The 26,955-nt window shown below is 39.2% G+C and overlaps 1 protein-coding gene across 3 annotated transcripts; it reads left to right on the plus strand.

Moving 5' to 3' along the window:
- The first annotated feature begins 3,091 nt into the window (after positions 1–3,091).
- Positions 3,092–26,955, plus strand: LOC106878806 (uncharacterized). Of its 3 annotated transcripts, none has more exons than XM_089338704.1 (10): positions 3,092–3,916; positions 6,983–7,025; positions 12,504–12,619; positions 14,857–15,020; positions 17,774–17,801; positions 18,705–18,819; positions 20,190–20,384; positions 21,656–21,715; positions 24,712–24,867; positions 26,357–26,955. In XM_089338704.1, exons 2-10 carry the CDS (start codon positions 6,983–6,985, stop codon positions 26,515–26,517), a joined length of 1,038 nt encoding a protein of 345 aa, XP_089194830.1. In that variant the 5' UTR covers positions 3,092–3,916; the 3' UTR covers positions 26,518–26,955. The 3 variants fall into 3 exon arrangements, with proteins under 3 accessions (XP_089194830.1, XP_089194831.1, XP_014783633.1); XM_014928147.3 differs by lacking the exon at positions 3,092–3,916 and adding an exon at positions 4,159–6,654; XM_089338705.1 differs by lacking the exon at positions 21,656–21,715 and having other exon boundaries at positions 3,293–3,916.

Genomic DNA, 26,955 nt, shown 5'->3' on the forward strand with positions numbered 1-26,955 from the left:
CCACCTCCTCTTTCCACGGGACAAGGACTCCTTCCTTGATCCATTTCTCTACCTCCTCGTCGAACTCGACGTCGGCGTGACCTTTCAGCGTATGCTGGTAGCAGCTCACCCTGTTCTTTAGTAGTGGGGGCTCGTCCTTCCATCGCCACTCTATCGTCCACCTCCGACCATCAAACGCCGCCTGAAAATCTTTGTCTTCGATGGTGTAAGCGGCGCCGTCCTCGACGGGGCTCTGCTCTCCCTGGCGGTCCCGACTCACGGCGCACGATGCCCCCACGCTTCCGAACATGACCTCATCTCCTGCAATCCTAACGCCACCAAGACGGTTGATGGCGTCCATCCCCAACACCACGTCAATCTCATCCACCAAGTGGCCAACTACAATTGCTTGCAGCGTTAGCTTTGCTCCCTGCACCTCAATCTGCACGTCAGTAATGCCTTCACAGCGTACCTGTCTTCCGTCGACTGCCCTCACACTGCTTTCTCCACTCCACGTCTCTACCACTCCCGGAGTCATCAGGGTCGTTGTACAGCCCGTGTCCACAAGGGCACGCGACATCTTCCCATCCACTAGCACATCAACAACGGGTAGAAAAAATTGCGCCTTTATTGATCTGAAAGGGAGACCACTGGCGCAGTAGTCTCCCTTAGACCGTTTCCTTGCAGACATTCGCTGGCTATATGTCCCGTTTCACGACAACGGTAGCAGATGACCTCAAGCTTAGGTAACTTAGAGTCTCGCACCATGTGCGGGCCCTGACACCGGAAACACTGTCCTTTGAACGGTCGCACACGTTCCTTAGTCGACCCCTCTCCGCCACTCCTTGGCCGGCCACCTTTTGCTGTCGCCGCTGCTGCCAACGGTGACGACCTACGACACGAAACTAACAAACGAGCTCTCGTTATTATATCCGCCATGGGCATGGTGTTCACGTCCGGCAGCTTCTGCAATTCGACCGACAGGTGGTCAGGAAACCCAGTCACAAACGCCAACTTTACTGTTCGATCCAGCGATTCTCCCTCGTACCCCGCCAGTCTAGCCAACCTCCTAAGTTCGTTGGCAAACACGTCAACCTGTTCGCCGGTTCACTTCGCTCTCCCCAGGCGAGCGTACGCCTCAAACATTCCTTCTGCGAAGGCCTCCATCAAGCGGATTTCTATTTTCTCCGCGCTAACTTGGTCCCTCTCTTCCATCTCTAAAAATAGCGCCAACGCCGGACCATCCAAATAGAGCGGTAGAAAACTTGCCAAGTCGCATATCCCTTAGAGCTTCGCGACCAGCTTCATCTTCTTTAGCCATGCGACCACGTCCCTGTCGCCGCAAAACGGTTTAATTATATCACTAGAAATCCGGACTACACTCATAATTTTTTTTTTCTTATGGGCCGAAATAGCTTGTGGTGTGATGGAGGAAAAAGACAGCAAGAAGCAAAAGGACAGAATGAAACGTTGGAGCTTACCTTGTCGACCGCAGCGGAGTACACGATCGCTCCTGATCAGAACGCGTCTTTCTCGTAACTTCTCTGTTTTCTGACTGACTCCACGTGCTCGCCTTCGACCGCGTGTCGCCGACTTCCGGTCTGGCTTCACCTCTGTTTGCCTCACCCCTCTCCCCCTCTCCCCCTCAATCTTCACAATCGACTCCGAGGACAGTTGTACTCTTCCCCGCCGTGACAGCGTTGCTCAGCGTAATCCCACATTTCTGAAATTTCGAGATATTGTCCAGTCGCGTGCAGAACGGTTTCCCCTGTCCTGCTCGCGTCTTGGGCACATGGCTGAACAAGAAGCAGCATGCCTTGTGTGTTTATCTGGTAAGGCTCCTCGGTAACATTGCTAAGCCAGAGATCCTTGAAAGTTATCCAAGGATCCTGGCCCGAATGTCCTTCGGAACAGGCCGGTCAGTTGACTATCGTCGACGCCCAGAGTGTCTCCACCCCCAGGTCGTCGTCACACTTAGCCTCTACCAACCCTCTGTAGAATGACGAGGTGGAACCCCCGCCGCTGGCGTTACTCGTGCGAGAGTGCCGTAAGGCTCTCTCGCTTCTCAATCTCTCAACTTTGGTCTACACGGGATCCACGGTTCTAGTTCACTAAAACTAATAAACCTAGGAAATAACGGTTTCACGAACGAAGACCACACCTGTTCACCATCCAGGTGGAGTCACTGATGCCTCAGGCTCTGCGCATGTCTGTGCAGCAGCATCCTGGGCATCCCTAGCCCACCCTCGAGTGGGTGTTGGCAGCAGACAGACCACCTTAGAAGAGGACCGCCACCCTTCCACAAGAGGCGACAGAACAGATGCTCCAACTTGTTTAGTCATGCATAAGGGATGGTATTCAACTAAATCCAATGGATTTGATTTAGCGCTGGTGCAACACTTATGTAATGATGGATGCATGTGAAATACTTGTGGCAAGTCTGTGTATGAACTGCTTTGCTCAAGAACCCATCGTGACTCCCGATTCAAGAATCGAACCCGCGACCTTATGATCATGAACCGAACTCACTAACCGTGACACCGTATGTGCGCGCGCGTGTAGCCTTAGTAAAATAGCTTCATACAAAATATTGCATCATTAAGTTTTCATTAAGTTTATAGGCTGACAAAACTTTGAAGTCTCAGGGTACAATGTGAATCGTGTTCTATTGTGCGAGAAAGCGAGATTAACTTTCCATAGACAATGGCAACAAAAATCCGCTGCCATCAATTAACTATTATACAAACAGTGTCGATATGAAAGTAATAGTGAGCTTTAGAGGTAGCAGAATAGCATTAATTGACTCAACACCAGATGCATTTATATCTATTCATTTATTTATAGGTCATTTATTTCACAAACAGTAGCAGCGTCAGTTAGAGATTTCCTTTTGAGTCAGTCATTGATTGAGTGACAAGTTTGTGTTGTATATAAGGGTGGAAAAGTAATTTGAGATGAGGCCAAAGCTATTTGATTCACCACCGTTGTCGCCTCATCAACACGAGTGCAACAACAGCAGCGACTACTATGATTGACCTAATGCGCCAATTTAACATCGCCACTTAATTCTTAAGTGACTAATGTGTTTTGTCGTGTAGTGTTTAGATAGGTCGAACTGTAGAGACTTAACACACCAGATTAACATCATCGCCTGAAGTGTTGTTCGGCTTAACACGGGGTGAAGAACCAGCACATCATTTGAATAATATCACCTAACTATTGAATACCCTTAACAGTGTTGCGAGCATTTCTCCTCCTAGTCAATGAATATGATCAACAGGATGTGCAGTGGGGGAGTATCGATGACACTGACGACTTGTATAAAAAAGATGTCGTACTTGAAGTGCTTCTGATACAGTTATATTTCAAGGGCGATGTAAAAACACAACCGGCATAGCACTTTACAATTTTTCATTATCCCTTCCTTTATATTCTATACCAAGTTCGTTTATATCATTCGGTTTTAGATGTCGATAAATCCAGAACCTGTTACGTTCAAGGAACGATTCCATTTCAGACAGTGGCTTTTCTTCAGAAGTAATAAACCAATGACATCAGACGTTATAAACACCAACTTGGGACGGAGAAAAACAAGTCCACTCAAGAGGAACTATTTTTCTCGGGTTACAAATTAGTATTTATGACATCTTTATGTTGAAAATCATAGCAGTTGATTCATTTATAATAAACCATCCAATTTATTTTCTTCTTCAATTAATTTTTCTGGACAACTTCTAGAAAATCCAGGTACTTCTGTAAAGCTATTATGGTTGGATAAACTTAAGACAAAGTAGAGATCCTACGAAAGTGTGGCTGAGGGGGGGGGGGGGGATAGATTAGGCTTATGATGTCATAGCACTGCGTAGAGGAAATATTCAATTGGAGTTACCTCCCTTGAAGTTCTCGTGTCTCGAGTTATTTTCAGTCTTTTTACAAAGTAAGTTGGTGTCTTTCTAAATTCTCTCTTTTAATTGTCAATCAAGAATATATATCAAGAATATATATATATTCTTGAGATATATATATATATATATATATATGTGTGTATATTCTTGATATATATATATATATATATATATATATATATATATATATATATATATATATATATATATATATATATATATATATATATATATATGTGTGTGTGTGTGTGTGTGTGTGTGTGTGTGTAAGGTGGACCATTCACATATCTTGTTGAATGTAATAACAGGAGTTAATAATAATTGTGATTTAGGAACAAGGACAGCAGTTTTGAGTTGGTTAATTTACACAATAGCAAACATCCGTTTCATCATATATTTAAAAATTAACACTTTGTCAGCGTAATTTTATTACATTTGACGAAAGGTCACTCCCTTGTTTTGTGCGAGTTTCTTAACAACAGATTTATTTTAAGGATGTCCGTTATTTTCATCACTATACCCGTTTAATCAATTTATTGTCATCTTCTCCGAAGCAGGACGGTCAGGAAATGATGCGCAATACGATGTATATGTTGTAATTACTTAATTATGGAAAGAAAATTAAACTATACATTAATCATAATAACGATGATTTGTTTTATTTTATATTAATTACAGTAATTTCAATAATATTAAAAACGGTTTCTAACTTTAGGCACAAGGCTAATAATTTTGAGCGAAGTGGATTAATCGATTACATCGACCCAGTACTGTTTATATCTATTTTCAGTTAATCCCCCACCTCATAATGTTGGTCACAAACATCCTTGCACTTCATTAGTGCTATTTATTGTAGTAAACTGTTTCATATAATGCAGCGAAATAGTGGAAGCGTAGAGCGCACCCCAGCTTTCGTTGTATTGTTGTGTAATAAAAAATACTGTGTCATCCTCGCCAAGTTTTGGAACTCAATCTCACGCCATAACTTGATACAAAAAGTATATCTGCTCTGCTCTGTTGCTATTGGTCGTGTTTATCACTGTTTAATCACCAAAGTTGCACTTCATCTTAGTATCCTGAGTTACTTCAAATTCTTCCTTTTCACAAGATTGGGATTCAGAACCCTTTTGCATGGAAAGGCTATTTTATTGTCAGAATTACTAAAAATCATTATTATACCAAAATAAATTATGAATTTTGGATGTTATGAGTGTCAACAAGCTTTCCTAATTATACCAACTGATTTGGTCTAGTTTAGTGTGATGTGATGTCGTATATCTTAGTGCAGCTTTTCTTAATGCAGTAATGTTCTGTAAGGTGATATAGTATTGTTGCTGTTGTGTACCCCTGGACAGCCCTGATCAAGTACTTCTGTGTTATGCAGGTTGTTCCCACAAATCCATCTCCTTTGTCTCCTTTTAGCTAAAGACCATACTGCATTCTCTGATATGCAGGTATGAATCGTATGTCAGGGACTGTAACAGTCAGCAGCATATTACATTTTCCATTCTATTTCTATATACTATTAAATTCTGGCAGTGGCTACTGTAGATGTAGAAAGGTGGATTTGGTCAGAGCTTGAGTGTTAATGGTGTGCACCCTTTCACAGTGTTTTGCATCAGCAAAAATATTGGTGTTACAGTTATTTTTGATTGAATATTTGTTTGTTTTTTTTTATGTTTGTTATGGTTGAATCTTGCATATGCTGACAATATTAATTTTTAGTATATTTGTTTTGTTGTGTGAGAAGAGGGTTGAAAGTGTGACTCACTTTGTTAGTGCTTGTGAAAGCTTGCACAAAAAGACTACAAGCATAGACATGACAAGGTAGCCGAAAACCGCCACTGGCTGCTATACCATAAGTATGGATATGAGGTTACGGGTGCTTAGGACCAACATACACCGGAAAAGGTAATGGACAAAAAGGGGAAGGCAAAAAACCTCTGGGACTTTGACATCCAGATACACAAGGTATTAGAGCACCGAAGGCCAGATATAGTAACATTTAGGAGGGACAAACAAGAGTGCCTAATAATTGATGTGGCAGTGCCAAGAGATCAACATATCATTATGAAAGAAAGAGAAAAAGTTGATAAGAACGGAGACCTGAGAATTGAGATTGCTAAGATGTGGCAGCTACGAGAGTCGGACATAAAGGTTTTCCCTATTGTCATCAGAGCATTGGGTTCAATACCAGCCAATCTGAAAAAAACCCATCAGAAAACCTTAGAGATACCCTACAATCTAGATGTATTGCAAAAGTCAGCATTACTTGGAGCTGCACGCATATTGTGGAAAGTACTGTCTGTCTGAGGTCTTTGTTGTGACTTGACAAACACTACAAACTCCCAGTAGACACAATATCCTCAATCGACAACCTCATCATACTTTATACTGTGCAATGTCTATAATGATAATAACAATCCTTTCTACTAAAGGCACAAGGTCTGAGATTTTGGGGGAGGGGTCCAGTTGATTACATTGATCTCAGTATTTCATTGGTACTTAATTTATTGACCCCCAAAAAGATGAAAGGCAAAGAACAAGGATTTCTCTTGAGATGTTTCTAATGAAACAACCTGCAAGTGTGAAAAGTGAAGAAAGTGTTTAAAAAGCCTAAATCAAGCAACGTGAGAGAGAAAATGCCAGAAATGGTTCTTCCTGAAGTCTTAATGGAAGCAGTTTCTTCCAGACAATAATCCTCCTCCTCCCTGCTCCATCATCTTACTCATGCACAAATTGTCCCATCATCATCATCATCATCATTAAGGTAATTAAAGTAATAAAACTAGTTTACATATTTCTTTTGCATTCTCTTTTATTGTTTTTATAATTGTCATTTTACTTGTAATTACACATTATCTGTTTTGAACCCCCCCCCCCACAAAAAAAAATGATTTTGGGGGTTTGGAATGGATTAATCATATTTTAATTAATTTCAATGGGAAAAATTGATTTGTAAAACAAGTAAATTGTTAAACGAGCTCAGTCATGGAACAAATTAAACTTGTACTGCAAGATATCACTGTAATAACAATAATAATAATAATGATATCAACAACAACAGCATTCAGTTTTTATACTTTTTCTTTTTTTAGATGGCAGATGTTGTAAAATCTGGTTGGATTCAGCGCTATAGCAGTAAGTAATGATCTACGTTTATTCTTCTCATTTGTCTGGTTCCTGTCATATATCTTTGTTTTTGTGTTTATTTATTGCTTAGCCAGAGGAAGGAGGACACCAGCACCCATAATCATTTTGGTGTATGTCTGAGACTGATAGTGCTAAGAGAAGAAGAAACCATAACTTAATAGGAAACAGTATATATATATATATATGAGGCCAGAGCAATATGGACCACCTCTTCTGAGAGGTAAAAATGGGTTTGTGTGGGGCCAACATTTCTATCTAGAAACAGTAACATCGATGGTAATTCAAAACCAGGAAGGAAATGTCTTACAACTCAGAGCTTTTCTGGAGAAAAGCTGTTGATGACTTATGTTCCATGGAGAGTGAAGGGCTTAAGTAAAGTGCCAGGTGGTGGTGCTAAAGCAGAGGAACATATTGAGCCTGTCATCCAAGCAGGCTTTGATGGGATTAGAACTCAGAATACAAAGATCCAAAGAAAATGTTGCAAAGCATTTGGTCTGACATACTTTCAGTTCCACCAACCCATGGCTCTGGAATGGAACCTTGTTATTGACCCTGAAAGGATGACAAGCAAAGGCGACCCCTATAGGATCAGAGCACAATCTTACAGAACAAACGCTGTGGGACCGTTTATCCTAATGACTCTTCCACCTGTGTCAACTGAATGTTGCTGGATTGAATTTTTATTTATTTATGCTGACATTGGTTTGGTCTGAAGGAATGAGCAATGGCTTTGGCCTTTGTAAATGCTCTACCCCCCCCCCCCCTCCCAGGTTTAATCTGACTGACAGAATTTTGCATAGTTTCCATCAAACCAAGCTTTTTCAGCCCTATAGTGCAATGGTACTGAACTGTGGGGCTGAACCTGAAGTCATGTGGTTGCAATAGCCACACAGTCATGCCAGCTTCTCTACGTAAAATATTTACCAGTCACAAATTTTTAGTCATGTATTAAAGTTAGTTGAAACTCCAACGTTGAACCCCAGCAGGGATAGCCTAGTAAATCCTCTGTAAAGTTGTATTATGAAAGAATAAATGAATAATTTGTTAAAATCCTGCCAAAACAGCTAGCATGGAACATGGACGTTAAACGATGATGATGATGATGATATATATCATTAATGTCTTAATACATCCCAGAAAAGAAGCACACTCTAAAGTATTAGAACAGTGATGTATTTTTTAGGAAGTTAAAAGTTATGACCAATCATAGTCACTTTATGACCAGTCATAACTTTTAACTTTCTAAACTGTTTTTATTTGTGTTGCTTTGTGATAGTTGTAAACAAACATCTTACTAGTGCTGACTTTCATTTTCAGTCTTTCATGAAAACATATTTGGCCTTGGGAAATATTACCTTACTTGGAAACAAGTAAGAATTGGCAACAGAAAGGGCATCTGGCCTCAATAAATTTCATCCAATCCATGTAGTCAGGAAAAAATGGACCTTAAAACAAAGATGATGGTAATTCCTATGCCTCGGAGGTAGCAGATTGGCAGAAACCAAATGCCTTGTGGTTCTGAGTCTAAATTCAACCAAAACCAACTTTTTTTGTCGTTTTGGGAGTTGATAAAATAAAGTGGCAGTTAAGTACTGGGGTTAATATTATAACTGAATTCAGATGAAGGCTTACACAACTACTCGGAAGTACTGTTCCCTGCTCCTTCACTGATTCATTACCACAAACTGCTTTTGTTTCAATTAAGTTTTGAAAATTACAAAGAATTTTGTAAAATAGCTTTGACATGATTTAAGCTGATGTTTGGAACATTAAGTAACATGGAATTTTGATGGAAGGTTTTAATGTATGTCTCATTAAAACAGAAAGTTTGTATCAAAGACCCAGGGGGTGGGGTGGGGGCAGACTCATGCAGGTCAGTATGAAAAGGTTAAATCAAACAACAGGAATATTTATTGTGGAAATTGTGTGTACATTTGGTGTGATATCAACGATGATCTTCTGTATATTTTACAACTTCTCTCAATTTTTTCAGGAGGCCATAACAAATTAAGTGGTTTTGATTATTTCATTCGGCAGCTGTTGTGTGGCCCCATGTGTGGATCTCGTAGATCGGGTAAAATAGGTCTGTTCCTAACCATGTCTAATTAAAAGAAAAATAGAAAAAAAAAGAACCTAGTCGGCACCCCCCCCCTTTCATTTCCCTACCTGCAACTGTTGCCATTCCTTGTCTGTAGTCTCCTGATAGGCAAGCCTGTGCTGCCTGCAGGCTTTTAGAAGCCTTATTCGTAGATGGTAGTTTAGAGTTTAGTACCACAGAAAGGAATCTGCACACCTCTTCAAATCAATGAAACTCTTTGATCAATGGCAGGATATTTTGTTGATTACAAACAAATGACCTGAAAAATGCTGATGTTTAATGTTTCCTTCTGTTTTTATTGCTGTTTTGTTTGATAATATTCTAGGCCAGTTCATCTGTAGAAGTAAAATGTAATGTGTGTATGTACTTGTATGTTTGATATGTGTGTGCAGATGTATATGTCTAGATGCATGTATGTTTACATATATATCTATATATATATATATATGTGTATACACTTACACATATGTATATAGCCCTCAGTCAAACCATCCAACCCATGCCAGCATGGAAAGCAGACATTAGATGATGATGATGATATGTATGTTATGTGGTATACTTGATTATCTCCTCTCAACCATCAAATATTCATGACCTCTCAATACCTACCCATCCACTTACATAAAGATACTATGGAGAGAGAGGGCTGTGCTCCTAGATGCCCAGGACAGCTTTGCAGCCCCTCTTCCCATATGTTCTTCAGAGAAGAGACAACCTTTATGGCAAGCTACATGAGACCACCATTGCCCATGATAACTTGTTAATATGAAATAAAAATAAGCAAGTTAGTGATGTGATTCAGGTCACCAAGGACAATGTGTTACAGTAATTAGATGAATAATTTAACCACAAACTTTTCCAGCCTGTCAGCAAGTTAATTAAAAGCTTAATTAGTTTCTGGTCACCTGACTTCAGTTTAAAATAACCAAACTTGATGATGTAAATTACACACTTGAACCATACCAACTTAGCAGTTGCTTTTTTCTTTGCTAGCCTGCTTCACTTCTCTATCTTGCGCTGACTATCACACACACTCCCTCTCTCTCTCTCTATACACATACGCATAGATATATGTGCGTGTACATGTTGACACACACTCGTATATGTATATACATTACTGTTTGGTCTTAAATCAAGTTTTACACACACACACATGCATGCATGCGCGTGCACACACACACACACTCAAACTGTTAACACATTAAACTGAAGGTTTACTCTGTATGTTTTAGTAGGATACCTATTAATTAACTTTGCCAAGGAAAAGGTGGTCAGTGACTCCTCTGAAGTTTCAACTTGTTTGCCATCATCAGACTAATGACTGATGGCAAGCAAATTGAAAGTTCAGAGTCACTGCCAACCTTTTTCTTCTAAAAATTTAATATGTCATTCCCGTTTATCGTCTGTTTTCCATGTCAGCATGGGTTAAGTGGTTTGACTGGAGCTTATAAGCTAAAGGGCTATAAAAGAAAATGGAGAAGGAAAAATATAGTGGATGCTTGGTTAAAATTTATTTGGATCACAATGCAAAAGACATACATATAAGATTCAGGATATAAAAGGGACCGGATCTGCAAATGAAATAATGAAAAAGAAAATCCGACAGATGTTTCAATCCGGCTTTAGGTTTGAATTATCAGCATTCAAGCTATTTTAGATGTAAAAAAATCCACATTTAGTTGGATATCTTCAGAGATAGATGTGTAGTTTTCTATGAGTGACTCTTCCTAGCACTTTGTGAGTCCTTTTCATTGCAATTGTTACAAATATTCCATCTGCTTTTATGTTATTATTTCTATTGTATTCTGCCTCTTACCTGTTTCTAAGTATATCTCAACATGTTTTTCAGCCATTTTGTATAAATTGATTTTGAATTTTAAGTTGTGGAGCCCCAGTGGCCAATAAAGAAAAAATGCCATACAACATTTGTTGCAGTTCTTCACGTTTTGAGCTCAAATCTTGCTAAGATCAATTTCACCTTTCATCTTTTCCTGGTTAATAAGTATCCATCAAGTATTGAGGTCCATGTCATTGACTTGCCGCTCCTCTTAAAACTGCTGGCATTGTACCAAAATTAGAAACCATTATTATAATTAAGGTGGTGAGCTGGCAAAACCGTTAGCATGCCATACAAAATGCTTAGCCTCATTTCACCCGTTGCTGTATTCTGAGTTCAAATTCTGCTGAGATTGACTTTACCTTTCATACTTTTGGTGTCAATAAAATAAGTACAAGTGAAACGCTGGGGGTCAGTGTGATGGACTTGTCTCCTCTTCCAAAATTTCAGGTTTTCTGCTGTTAGTAGAAAGGATTATTATTATTATGACAGTGGCGAACTGGCAGAATTGTTAGCATACCGGATAAAATGCTTGGCTGCATTTTGTTCATCCTCACGTTCTGAGTTCAAATTCCAGTGAGGTCAGCTTTGCCTCTCATCTTTTTGGGGATTAATAAAAAGAGTTCCGGCCAAACATAGGGTTGCTGTAATTGATTTGCCTCCTTCCATGAATCTGATGGCCTTGTGCCAAAATTTGAAACCATTATTATTATTACTATTGTTAAGGTAGCAAGCTGGCAGAATCATGAGCAGACTTTGCCTTTCAGCTTTTTGGGATTGATGAAATAAATACCAGTTGAGTACTGGGGTCAATGTAATTGACTTACCTCTTTCTCCTAAAATTACTGGCCTTGTGCCAAAATTTGAAACCACTATTATCATTATTATTATAGCAGCAGATTTCTAGAATCACTTGAGCATCTAATTGAATGCTTGTGATATTTCTTGTTTCTAGGATCTGAGTTCAAACCTTGCTAAGGTCTCCTTTGGCTTTCATCCCTTCAAAGTTGATGATATACAGTACCAGTCATATAGTGTGTGTGTGTGGGGGGGGGGAGTCACTGGTATCAACTGACTTCTTTCGCCTCAAAGTTGCTTCCCTGTTGAGAGCCGTTTCATGGCCATCATCATCACAAGCAGCACATTTTTGTTTTGCTGAAGATAAAAAAAAAATTGCTTCCGTGTACAAAATTATTAGCATTAATTTCTAAGACTGATTACTTAAGCTTCTCTGTGGTCCCTTGATTTCCTAGAAACAGCTGCTAAGTTCCCCTACCATCTTGAAAAAGGTTGGTCTATGAGTTCCTGAAAGAGGAAAAGGCTGGAGTAGAATGGTTCATGGCTTGAATAGCTTTAATCATCAATCTGCTTGATCATAAGTCAACTTGATTATAAACCTGCTTGATCATAAGTCAGTGGGATTTGAAATCAGAATGTAAAGAGTTGCAACAAATACGGCAAGGCAACAACAATAACAACAGCAATTATGAATTTTTTTTTTTCGTTTTTTTTTTTTTTTTTGAAACATCAGAAAGTTTCCTGGATGGTGGCTGGAGAAAAGTGTGGGTTGTACTGCATAATAATTCCGTCTTGAAATGGTATAAGAAACAGACAGATTCAGATTCCAAAGGAGATATTCTACTGAAGGTAAGTTACTTGGGTTCCAGATAAGGGGATTTGGATGTGGATGGGGGTGGGGTGGGGTATTGTAATTTGACCTCTGGCCAAAGTCAAATTTGCCCTTAATCGTATCCTTCTGGCAGCAACAAAAATAAGTACCAGCCGAGTACATATTTCTCTTGTTCACTTCTCCCCGAATTTGAGGACTAAGTTAAAGAATCATCATCATCATCTATGGGATATGAGGATGGACTAAGGAACTGTGACACATTATCACAGTGGGGCAGTAGACATATATACAAAAAACAGATATGACAATGGTGGTGGTGATGATGATAATGATGATGATGGTAGTTGGTAATGAAAGTTGTTATTATTAAGGCGGTGAGCTGGCCAAAGATAAAATTGGATCAATAACCAATCAAGTACTAGGCTTACTTCAATCAACTAACCCTAACCCTAACCCTAACCAGCTTTAACATTTCCAGACTGTCTGCTAACGTTAGAAACAATTATTTAAGGCCAGTGGATTGGCAAAACCATGAGAACAGAGGAAATGCAGTATTTCTTCCAGTTCTTTACCTTCTGAGTTCAAGTTCAGCTGAAGTTAACTTAATCTTTCGTCTCTCCAAGGTCGATGAAATACTGATGTTTATTATTATCCTTCTAGTGTTGATAAAACAGGTTAAGCTCAATATAATCAACTATTCCCAATTTTCTCCCCAACAAATTCCGGTCTTGTGCACTGGAGTCAAATGAAATATTACTTAATCTTTTTTTTTTTTCTCAAACTGCAGGCCTTGTGTCTCAATTCAGAAACAATGATTGTTCAGGCTATAAGCTGTGTTTCCAGCAAAGCTAACTGGAGACATTATGACTATCAATCTGAGATGGAGAGAGCTGGCAGAATTGTTGACACACTGGAGAAAATGCTTAACAACATTCCATGTGTCTGTCTTTATGTCCTGAGTTGAAACTTTACCTTTTCATCCTTTCCAGATTGCTAAAACCAGGACCAATTGAGCACTGGGATCAGTGTAATTGACTTGTCCCCTCCTGCAAAATTTCTGGTCTTGTGTTTATAGTAGAAAGAATTATTATTTTGAAAATGGTAAGCTGGCAGAGTCACTAGCATGCCAACAAAATGCTTCACAGCAGTTCTTTCAGCTTTACATTCTAAGTTCAAATTCCACTGTGGTTGGCCTTGCCTTTCATCCTTTTGGGGCCAATAAAATAAGTTCTAGTTAATCCCTGGGATTGATGTAATTGACTAGCCCTTTCCGCTGACATTTCAGGCCTTGTTGACCAGAAACAAAGGTGGATAATGACAAACTGAAAGCCACCGTTGAGTCAGATCCATCTCAAAGTGCCTCTGAATTATTGTTGTTGATTGGTGTTAACAAGCAAACAATATTGACTCATTTATGTCAAAGTGAAAAAGTTGGCTAAGTGGGTTCCACACAAACTCAATGAAAATCAGAAACAGCAACGTTTGGAAGACTGTGTAATGCTACTCTCTCGTCTCAAAAATGAATAATTTTAAAATCAAATTGTAACATGTGATGAGAAATGGATCCAATACAACAACCGTAAACATTCAGAACAATGGTTGGACAAAGATAAGCCACCAAAACACAGTCCAAAAAGCAAAATTCATCAAAAGAAGCTGATGGTGTGTGTTTGGTGATCTGGTGCAGGTGTGATCCATTAGGATTTCATTAGACCTGGCTCATCAATCACTGCAGGAGTATACTGCAGCCAGTTGGGTCAAATGATGCAGAAACTTTGCAAAAAAACAGCCTAGATTAGTCAACAGATCCACTCCTATTTTATTGCAAGACAATACCAGACCACACATCACAAAAATGACATTGGTGAAACTACAGGAGTTGGAATTGGAACTTCTCCTTCATCCCCCCATACTCACCTGATCTTGCTCCCACTGACGACCACTTCCAGAATTTGGATCACTTTTTAATAGGAAAAAAATTGATTCCGATGATGGTGTAAAACAGGCCTTCCAAAATTTTATTGACTCCAGATTGCCAGGCTTTCACAGTCCTGGGCTGGACAAGCTACCGCTGAAATAGCAAAAGTGTATTGACAATATGGGTGCATATTTTGATGAATAAAACTATTCCTTGTATTTATAAAACATTAGCAAACTTTTTGTTTTCTTTTTTTACAAATTTCATACTTGACAACCGAATACTTTATGTACATCTCTCATTCTTCTTCCTTTCATTCATTTTATTTTAACACAGGAAGTCTGCAAATGGTTTAGTGTTGGTCAGTACACAAATGGCATGCCAGATCAACCTGATTTGCCAGCTGGTGCCAAGCTGGAGCATCTCCTGGCTATTCCAGTCAAACCAAGCAGCCGTGCCAAGATCATATGGTTTCTGTTCACTAATGACAATGAACTAAAGTTTGTGTATTTCCTATTGTTTTTGTTGTTTCATTTACCTTTTCATCTTTTTTACTTGTTTCAGTCCATTTGGCACCACCCCTGAAAGGTCCAATAAATAGACCCCAGTACTTATGGTTTGTTAAGTCTAGTACTTAGTATATTAGTCTCTTTTGTCAAGCGGGGGCAGGGTGAAAAACACAGACACTCATACACACATGCCATACAGCGGAACTGAACCCCAAATTACAGCTTGCAAAGTGAGTTTCTTAACCACACTGCCACACCAGTTTTGACTGTTGATTGCACATATCTTTAATTGGTTTATCATTGGTTCACTGCATTTAAGACAAATTAGTGTCAAACTTGCTATTCCACAACATATTGGGAGAGAATGAATTATAAGCAGCACTGAAGAATCAGTAACTGCTCATGTGCGAATACACAGTCAGTTATTTTCCATTTGATGAAATCCTCTTTTTTTTGTCTGTTTGTGTATTCCCCTCCCCCTACTGCTCTCAACTGGTGTATCATTAGTTATTCTCCATTCACCACGTCCACCCTTCAACCTGATCTTTAACAGTTGTTACCTATTTTCCCTCATCCATTCTTCATTTTGCACTCGCCCATACATTCTTATAATCTCTACTCACCCACACTTCTTCTGTTTCCTTGGTCCCACTCATTCCTACCCACCTCATAACTTGAAGCTCAATGCTGACATCTCATTACCATTATTTATTTTATCACTTTCCAGCTCCATCCTATTCACTCACCCCCTTTCTTCTTGAAATGTGGGGAGCCATGTAACTCCTCTACAACAGAAATCTTATTTTACTCTGGCCCCTTCCTTAATATTTTCTTCCCTCATCTCCTTCTATAAAGCCATTCCCACAGAGTTTGTAGTATCGCAGGTGCGTAGTGACCTCACTTCGGCTAGTGGTATGGAAAGAGTATCTCGCTCATGCTATGAAGTGGTTGGCATTAGGAGGATCAGCCAGTCATAGAAACTACAGCAGCAAGGCAAGCACTGGGATATGATGCAGTCCTTGGATCCATTTTATCCTGTCAAATTGTCCAACCCATCTCAGCATGGAACATGGGCATTAAGTGGTGATGATGACGACTTATAACTACACACACACACACACACACACACACACACACACATACATACATACACAGTTATGCATGTGCTCATTAGCATGTGTACTTATTAGCCTGTGTGCTTATGTTGACAATGTACCAATGTAGCTGTAGAGTTGCATACTTTGCTTATGTCAATAATATTTGAGTAAAGGCTGGAGGTTGTTTTTTTTAAATTTTTCTTCTTTCCTTTTTGGTGTCTGCGCTTGTGACAAAAAGGGAACAACTCCATAACTGTTTGGTGCCTGTTATTGGTTCACAACTAGTTGACTGTAGTGTAGTGGTGAGATGGGGTCAATCACCATTGCTGTTCTGTATTTCACACACTGTTGGATTTTTCCCTTTGTCATAATATTTCTGTTGCAATGCAATGTCTTTGCATCAGTCAATTTTTGGAATAATGAAGAATTTTGAGGTGGGCTGGTCACAGGGGAGCTGTTGTCAACAGAATCAAGCTCGTTGATGGCATGATTAGAATTCATATTAGTTTTCAAAATAATGAAAAATAAGTAAAATGACTTTTGTCAGGGCAAAGCTGCTTGTTTGAATCACTAAGTAACATGAGAGGCAGACTGGTGAGTTAGTATTAAAAGAGTTAAGATCATTAATATCATAACTAAGAATTACATGACCTTTTAAAGGTCAGCTTTTAGTGGTTTGATTTTGATCTGGTGGAATTTATGTGATGGTAGGTGTCTTCTTATCAAACAGCATAATTCATCTCAGATCTCCAATATTGGAACATCCAGTGTCATTCTTTTCACAATCTGCCACTAAACATTTGTGACTGTCAGTCACTAAATGCTTACGTCCATCTGGGGATGTTTTGTCATTGGTGTTGAGTGGAATTATGTTGGTGGAGGAGAGGAGTTATTATTATTTGCTTTGCAGTATTCATTCTGCCCCTTTACATTCTAAGTTCCAAATCCAACCAAGAAGATCAACTTTACTTTTTCCTTTTGGATTGATGAAGTAAATTACTAGTCAAATCCTGGGGTTGATGTAATTGACTCCCCCGCCCCACTTTCCCTTGTAAAGCTGCTGGCCTTGTGTCAAAATTTAAAACAATTATTATTAATGCATTATTTCACATCATTTGAAATTTCAGAGGGAAGGTTTTGATATTTCTGGAGTGGGACAACTGGTAAAATACTTGAAAACTAACAAGCAGCAAAGCAGAGCTGTTAGAATCTCATTGGAGCAAATTTGGAAACCCTGGTTTGGTTGGCATTTGTAATTTTTTTCTTTTTATATTTACTGTGTGAGATGGCATCAACATTGTGCTACTACTATTTCTTCTACCCATTTCTCTCTTTTTGTCAGTAAATTCCCATTGATGGATACACATGATAATGAAAGGCCTAGAATTTTCCTTCCATTTGTGTTTGATAAAACACTGACCTTCCATTAATCCCCTTTTATTGTCACCTGCATTTTTACTATTGTCATTCGTTTAACAGTGAAATTTACCAAATATTGTTGTTCTGTTTTTAACCCTAATTTATAGTAGCTGCGTAACATGTAATTTCATAAAACTATTTTCACAGTCAGTCAACTCTCAGCTTCAGCATCCATTTGCATCAGTGCTGGTATGTATTAGTTAATACTTTTTTTCCCTCTTTTTACAGTGAATGGATGAATGCCATTGTCAGTGTGGTAAGTATTACTTTTTGCCTCTTTTGTGTGTGTGAAGCTCTGTCGTATGAGCACTCAGTTCTGGGTGCACACCTACCTATAGCAGAAACGACTATAACAGGAGTTACACAATCATTTATGATTATGTAACTTCTGTTCATTTATTATCATCCAAAGGTGGCCGATGCCAGCGTCACTTTGACTGACTTCTGTGTCGGTGGCACGTAAAAAGCACCAACCAATTGTGGCCGTTTCCAGCCTCCTCTGGCCCCTCTGCCGGTGGCATGTAAAAAGGACCCACTACACTCTCGGAGTGGTTGGCATTAGGAAGGGCATCCAGCTGTAGAAACACTGCCAGATCAGACTGGATCCTGGTGCAGCCTCCTGGCTTGCCAGACCCCGGTCAAACTGTCCAATTTTAAATAAGCTCTTTAGAAAAAAAGGTGAACAAAATCAAATAATCTTTGAGAATTTTATTGATAGGATTTGTTGTTGTGTTTGTTTCCCAACACTGCTTGACAACCGGTGTTGGTTTGTTTGCATTGTCATTACTTTGTAGTTCAGTAAAAGAGATTGATAGAATGAGTAACAGGTTTAAAATGTCCTGGGGGTCTACTCCTTTGACTAAAACCCTTCAAGCTGGTGCCACAGTCTAATGACTGAAACAAGTGAAAGATAAAAGAGATGTCTGTCTGTCTGTCTGTCTGTCCAGCTATCTATCTATCGATAAATAAATAAATATATGGTTGAAGGCTTGAATAGGGAAGTGGGAATCAACGTGTGAAGAGTTTGGGTGGATGTAGAATAAGAAGGTGAGGAGAAGGAGTTGTGGAAGGTAGAGGAAGAGGAATTAAGAGGGTGGAGGGACAAATGTTGGATGGGGATGAAGAATTTATTAATTCAATGAGTTTTGTAATGTTTCAGCTACCTCCAGCACCTCGCAAATCACAGCAGCCAAAGGCGGCTGCTGTATCAGCCCCGTATCCAACTGTGCAGGCAACCCAAGCTAATACTGTAATGGCAGGAGCTAGATATGCAAGTAAGATCACTTATATTTATGAGTAAGAGTGTGTACAAGAAAGTGACTGAGTGATAGTGTGAATGGTTTAAGTGATGGTATGGATGTATCTGTGAGATGTGAATGATTTTTGTGAGTGAGATGCATGTCTGTGAGTGAGTGTGTGTGTGTGTGTGGGAATATGATAAAGTGTGAGTGAAGCTTTGGTCTCCCCATACAAAACAGAATTTTACTAGATTTGAGTTACTCCAGGCAGCAATCACTGAAAAAAATTAAATGACTGATCTTGATTGTTGAGACAACTTTGAAACATTGTAACCATAAGTATTGCCCAAACGACCTTAACATCAAATTCAGAATTCATCCAAATCTGGGACCCCATACTATAAGCCCACCTACTACCCAATTACTTTTCCTCAACAGGCCCTGCTCTATTTAACAGTGTCTCAAAACAAATCAAAGAAGAAAGAGATCCTATTCAGCTTCAAACAATATCTTAACACATTTCTTCATGTGATACTAGACAATCCATCTCTACTTGGCCACGGTCATCAGCTCCTTACTTGAATGGGCCATGGTACTACACTTAATAGATTCTATCAAGCAGTGCTATTGAGATAGATAGGGCAGGGGCTAATTTTTTGGCAAAACTTATCTAAATTCAAGTGGTGGTATGTTGTCAACTTAATGTGACAGTCCGATGAAAGGGAAGAATACTACTGCTATTTAGCCCTAGGAAGCACCACTTCCTGTCAGCCTTGACACATCTAAATTCATCTAAGTTTAAACACATCTGTGCACACACACACAAACACATACAGATCTGTGTGTGTGTATATATATATCGTCATTGTTGTTGTTTAACATCCGTTTTCCATGCTGGCATGGGTTGGATGGTTTGGCTGAGGACTGGCAAGCTGGGAGGCTGCACCAGGCTCCAATCTGATTTGGCAAGGTTTTTACAGCTAGATGCCCTTTCCTAATGCCAACCACTCCAAGAGTGTAGTGGGTGCTTTTTATGTGCCACCGGCACGGGTGCTAGTCAGGTGACACTGGCATCAGCCATGCTTGAATGGTGCTTTTTATGTGCCAGTCAGGCGGCACTGGTATCAGCCACAACTAGAACCACTCGGTTCAACAGGTCTTCAAAAGCACAGCACATATATATATATTATGTATATATAAATATATATGTGTGTGTGTAGATGTACCTACATATCTATCTATCTATATATATATATGTGTGTGTGTGTATACACACACACAACTCATGACATGTTATCCAGTATGCTACCCTGCTTCTGAACATTGAATGGAAGTGAATTTGTTATTTATTTATGTGTTCTTTTTTTAAAATGATTGTTTACTCTTGATGCATTTTCTTGTTTTAGTGCCATCTGCACCCCCTGCAAATGCACCCTCTCCTTATTCTACTCATGCACCCAGTTACCCACAACAGGCATCTTATACACAACAGGCAAGTTACCCTCAACAACCTGGTTATCCTCCTCAGCAAGCTGCCTATCACGGTTATCCTCCTCAACAGGCTGCCTACCCACCACAAGCATATTTCTCTCAGCAACCTGGTAAGTATAGATGCTCTCCTGTCTGTTTGAAGGTTTTGATTTGAAAAAGAAAATTATTGAATTCTCATTGTCCTCAATTAACCCCATAGATACTCCATAAAGAGTCTCTAATGGTTAACTTGCTCAAAATAGCAGCCTAAATTCATTCAAATCACACACATCGTAAACAAAGGAGGGACGCAACAGTGTGGCTCTTGACTCAATTTGTTAAGATTTATAAAAAGACACCATAACTGGATAGTTATGGCAAGAATGATTTTGATCTTAGTCCTTCATTATCCAGGGTTGAGTTGAGACTAAGCAGCAACAACATAGCACTTTACAATGAATCAACAAGCGACCCTGTATATGGTTGCTTGATTTCCAAGAAATAGGAATCAAATCTGCCTCAATTCCTACTTTTCCATTTTCAAAACATGAACAACTCATTGTTATAATGTGCTTCTAGATATTCTGTGTCTGACTGAAAGAAGTTAAAAACATAGAGCAGGATGGTCACAATTGGAATGTTTTTGATCATAGGTCTACTTGGTCAGAGATAATTGTTTAACATCTGTGTTTCATGCTGGCTTGAGTTGGATGATTTGATAGGGTCCAGTGTGCCCAAGGACTGCATTAAGCTCTGATGTCTGCTTTGTAGGATTGTATGGGAAAGAGAATGAGAGGACAGGGGTGGGGCAGACTACTAAATTGGGTTGGGTTGAGGGGTGGATGAACAAGAACCGTGTGTAGGGGACGATAAAGGCATGAGTAGAAGATAGGGTGTGGAGTGGAGGGTAAGCAGCATAAGTAGATGGTACGGTTGCCAGTGGGGAGGGACAAGAGATGACATGGTACAGTTGTCTGCAGGAGCCAATAGTGAAGAGGCAGGCATAATGCATAAGAGATGGTGAGAGTCATTGTAACATGGGTGGAGAGTATGAAGCATAACAGCACTTTCTGAACTCAGTTTCACTGAAGACGACTCTTTTCAAGAACCTCATCTAACCAGAGATCCTGGTCCTTAATCAACTCAGGATTCTGGGGTCACCTTCATTACTTCTTCCCATGTATTTCTTATTCTTCTCTAGTTAAGTGAATAATTGCTCAACATGCTAGAAATAGCAACTAAAACCCCTTCAGACTACATCCATCTTAATAACAAACATTTCAGCTGCACATAGCCACCTTTACTACCAATCAGAAGCAATTGTTGCTGTTTTCTTTTTCTTTGTTTTTTTTATTTTCTTTCTTTCTTAAATGAATCTCAAGATACATTTGCTCCGTTTCAGGTTACCCTCAACCTTATGGTTATCCTCAGCAGGCTACTAATGCCTACCCACCAAATGCAGGTGAGAGATGAATGTAACACATCCAGCAATCTTCACTCATCAAGATTACTTTCTTCTCCCCCCACCTACCCAGTTTTCCTCCTTTTTTTTTAGAATTGCTGTCCCATCTTACCACCCGACCCTTTTTCTCTATCCTTGCCATCTTTTCTGATTACTAACCTGTAGACACTTTTCTACTTGTGACTCTAGCCTGTCTTTACTTCACCTGTTTGCTTTGGACTGACACAAGAATTTCATTCATTTTTTTTATCCTTTTCTTTTTTTCACTGACTTACTACCATTTTTGAAAGGACTTTATGCTTCCTTACATTCCTTACCAATCATTCATTAACAGCCAACAATTTTTATGCTATCTTTTCCATTTGCAAGAAGTAATTCAGTTTTCTTTTTTCACTCATCATTGACTTGCATATTTTTCATGCTAGCATGAGCATGTTTTTTCTTTTCTTTGTTTAGGGGTCATTTTAGGGCTTAGTCTTGCTTGCATGTTACAAGGTAATCATCACTAGTGCTGATGCCATAGAATTTATAAAAAAAAAAACTCTGTGAAGTGGTTGGCCTTAGGAATGGTATCCAGCCATAAAAACCTTACCAAAGCACATACTGGAATATGGTGCAGTCCTTTGACTTTCCAGATCCTTTGTAACTGTCCGACCCTTGCCAGCATGGATGCTTGATATTAATCAATGATGATGATTATTTTCTTTTTTAACTGATGAATACACTTCCTTTTACTAACCACTCAATTTCAGTGAGAGAGTTTCTTTTCCCTGTTGTGTTGCTGTGAAGGTTTCTCTTTTGTATTTCTCTTAAGAATCTATATCTCCTCTTTTGTCCAAAGAAAATCTTCCCTGAGAAATGGCAAAAATGGTGAAGCGTTTGACAATTACCTTTCACCGTTTTCTTTCTCCACTCTGTTCATACTCTGCTGTGATTGACTTTGCAATCCATTCCTCTGAAGGAGTGGAGGCTGTCAAGGAAATTAGTAACAGTTATATGCCGAGATCGAGTTTACTTCTCCTATACAGATTTGGCATCTTTTGAAACCGTAAGAAATCAAAGAAACAATTATCTTCTATTTATTATTGTACTAGCTGAATTACCTGGTAATACCCGGAAAAGCGGGGTGGGTGGGGTTATTTTCAGTTCCCATTCTCATTACACTGTTTCGTGTCCTATCCCGTTCCCTGTTCAGTTCCCGTTTAAATTAGAAATAGATTTACAAATACACGCTGACGTGGGATAGATTTTAAAATAGTGGCAAGTAATAAAGTTGAATCATAAAACTGATTGATTGTAATGGTAAGGTAATATCAAAGTTGAATTGGTGGAGGGTTGGAAGGATGAGAAGATTGACGATGTGCAACTAGGAAACGATTGATGATTGATTATTAGCAATTTGGTAGAGCCTCTTGATATACTACACTTTTGGTCTTGCACTCTGGAGCATAAACAGATGATTAGGATTGCCGACTCTTGAGCATCCTACATACAGTTGGCCATTGGAAAAAACAGGTTCTGTAAGGTTTAGGCCTACCACCTCCACGGACTGCTCCTGGTTCTTGTCTATGGTCATTGAAAAACTCAGTTTTATAGGAAATTGTAGTCAGTTGAATCAAATGGCATGTCAGAAGGAATCAGTAGAATTTGTGGTCTAAAGACAACCTCCACTTGCTTTGCCAGTGAGAATGGTCACCTCTAAGACTCTTGGCATCATCTTGATTGTAAGTTGTGTGCCATTGCAAAGCTTGGGTGAGTCCAGGTTTCTTAAAAGCATCACTGATGTGCAAGTTGTGAGGTGGGAGGCCTGCTGATGCCAGGCTATTCCAAAATCAGTGGGATAGTTCAAAACTTAATGGGAGTTGAACACAGAGTCAATTGATTTGTAACTGCAGTGTTCACCAGGCAGCTGATCTAGGAGTTGAGGTTCAAATCTTCCACTGTCACATTCTTTGGCACCAAGATGGCACGTGTTCTCAGCTAGGTTTGGTCTTTAAATTGAATCCCCAGATTTGGAAACATTGTAGCCATTAGTTCTTGTATATCTGATACAATGTGTCCAAAAGGCAAACTAACCTGACCACCCTGTCCACCAACCAGGGTGCCATTACCAACGTCCAATAGCTTCCTCATCACCACTGAACTGCACTATGCTCCTTTCCTCAGAAAAGGAAAAATTTGGCTGCTATTTCCAGCATGCCCTGCTACCACAAAACAGCTATTTGTGATAAAGGGCCTACCATTATCACAAATAGCTGTTGCATGGTAGCAGAGTGTGCTAGAAATAGCAGTCAAACTTTTCCTTTTCTGAGGAAAGGAATCATTTACATGTGATTTTGATGCCAATACGATAGTTAATTCATTAAAGTGTGTGTGTTAAATAATAGGTAAAAATTCAAGAACCAAAGTATTAAAATTTGCTCTCCCCTTCAGTAAACACATTCTCTCTCTCTCTCTCTCTCTCATTCTCTCTGTCTGTCTCCTCCTCTTCGCTGATATCAGCCACCCTCATTATGCCATGACGTTTCCCTCAATGGCCTATTCATGTATAGAAGATGAAAAGCCATTCTCTATAGTGCTATTGTTTCAGTTCCCAGTCTCTGTCTCCTCCCCCTTCCCTGATATCAGCCAACCCTCACTATGTCACCACATTTCCCTCAACCTAACACTTTTTGCACTCTTTTCCCCGTAGGGGGCCCATTATCAATTTTTATTGAAATCCAATTACCCTATAATTGAACTGGATGTTAGTTCAACATGTATGCAAATTTTGAAGATTGGTTCACTGGTATAGGAAACAGGATGGTAACAGACAGAAATTGCCATATACAAGATTGTATTCTATTTCTATGTGTTGTCATTATATATATATATATATATATATATATATATATATATATATATATATTATTATTATATGCTATAAAGGCGTGTGTGTGTTGTAGTTATAACTTTGGAATATTATCTAACATGCAATGTTGTTTTCCATTTTTCAGCTGCATATAGTCAAGTGCCACCACCACCTCCTGGTTATGCTGGAGCTTATCCTGGATATTATCCTCAGCAGGGTCCCTATTATGGAAACACTGGAAACCCTCAAGTGGTACACATTAAGGAAAAGAATAAGAGTAACTTAGGAGAGATTGCTTTGGGTAAGATCTGTGTGTTTCATTATATTGTTTATTTATGTTTTCTTTTATTATGCTGTCAGAAGTTATGATGGCGGTTAAGGAGATAAGACCCCTGGTAGTTGTTGATAGTTTCTGGTGGCTCTTGTTTATGCTGCTTCACATAGGAGTAGATTCTTTGGAGACTCCTCTGATCGTTGGTAGTCTTCAAGTTCATGCTATACATGTTAATTATATAAGAGACTGGTTTAATGAAACATCAAAATATGTCCACAGCCTGGTGAGCTGCTGTGATGTCTTAATGCTAGGCTCCCCTCTATGTCTTAGTCATCAGACCATCTTCTGCTATTTGGCCTATAACTGGAACCCTTTCCAGAGTAGACTTGAAAGTAATGGTGACTAAGAGTTTGCTATACTCTTTGAATTCCCCAAAGTTGAAGTTTCATTGTCAGGTGCAGTTTAATGTATTGGCCAGGGTCTAGTTGATACAACAGAGTGATATTGTGCAGTAACTGGACTATGTTATGTTATGGTACCTATTTGTAAAAATCATTACAGATTGGACTGGTGAATATCTAAATGCTTTGACCATGTTGTGATTGGATATCAATTGTTTACCTCTTAACCAACCATTTGATGGGCTGTTAACTTTGTCATTTTGAACACTTTGACATCATTTCAGAAGTAGGAAAAACAACAGCCCAGCTCTCTTTATTGTAATGAACTTGATATCTTAATTGTTATTAAGATATCCTGTCTTGAATTCCTGTGTTATTGCCTGGAGGACTATGATAAATAGGCAGGGACTGAGGACAGAACCTTGGTGGACCCCTACCTCTACCCGGAATTCTTCACTGTACTCGTTGCCAACCCTCACCTTACTGACAGCGTCTCTGTACATGGCTTGCACAGCTCTCACTAACCATTCATCTATCCCTAGTTTCCTCGTTGACCACCAGATAAGGGAGTAGGAGAAAAAACCTTTTTTCATTTTACATTTTGAACCTGAAGAAGACAGATGATCTCACAAAATATCATTCAATCCATTCAATAAACAATCGCTATTACAAATCACATTCAATAAACAATCGCTATTACAAATCACATTCAATAAACAATCGCTATTACAAATCACATTCAATAAACAATCGCTATTACAAACCACATTGCACTTTTCTATCTTCGTGAAGAGTTACACCAATATTCATAAATTATTATTATTTGTTTTTCTTCTTCCTTCAATTTTGTTTCCATTTCTTGCCAAGTGTCTTCCTGACACCTAGGGCAAAGAAACTCACTGTATACATTGATAGGCTATTAAAATAAATGCACCATTTACAAAATCAATGTTCTTCTCAATGTGTGATGTCCCAATTAAAACACTCTTTTGCACTCCTTGCAGTGATGGTAAGTCAGGCATTATTCTCAAATAAATTTCAGTTCATATTATTATTATCATCCTCATTATTTATTATTACTATTATTACAACGACTGTTCTATTTATTATTTCAGGTGTTGCTGGGGGTGCACTTCTTGCTCATGGAGCTACGAGTATGATGGGCGGTTGGGGTGGCGGCTGGGGTCTTGGCCGTTGGGGCAGTTGGAGCTCACTCAGTTCACTAAGCAGCTTTGGCAGCTGTGGAAGTTTTGGCAGTTTTGGCAGCTTTGATTAGGCGCGAAGAGTCAATCAGCTGGAAACCTGGAAACTAGACGACCCATCAATCAAATAGCAATGATGACTTTGTAAAAAATAAAAAAAACAAAACCAAATAGAGCAAATACAAACTGTAAAATAAGTGATAAGCTTAGGAATATTTCTATCTATCTGTACATACACACACGTGTATGCATGCACACATGTATATGTGTGTGTGTATATATCTCGTTCAGTGGATGGTACTGCGTTGTCCATAGTTGGTTCTCTGATTTCAAGCTACTCATTCAGGTCTCCTGTTACCTCTAGATTTTCAAATTTTCAAAACTTTCAAAATTTGAAGGAAAACGAGTGCAGACAATGGACCTGCAAGGGTGTTGTACAGCTGTAAAATGCAGGAATAGCTCACACTGTATGTATACATGTGTGGCTTGAATAAAATACTCATCTACTCACA

This window comes from Octopus bimaculoides, chromosome 20, assembly GCF_046866305.1.
Source record: "Octopus bimaculoides isolate indiv1 chromosome 20, ASM4686630v1, whole genome shotgun sequence".
NCBI lineage: Eukaryota > Metazoa > Mollusca > Cephalopoda > Octopoda > Octopodidae > Octopus > Octopus bimaculoides.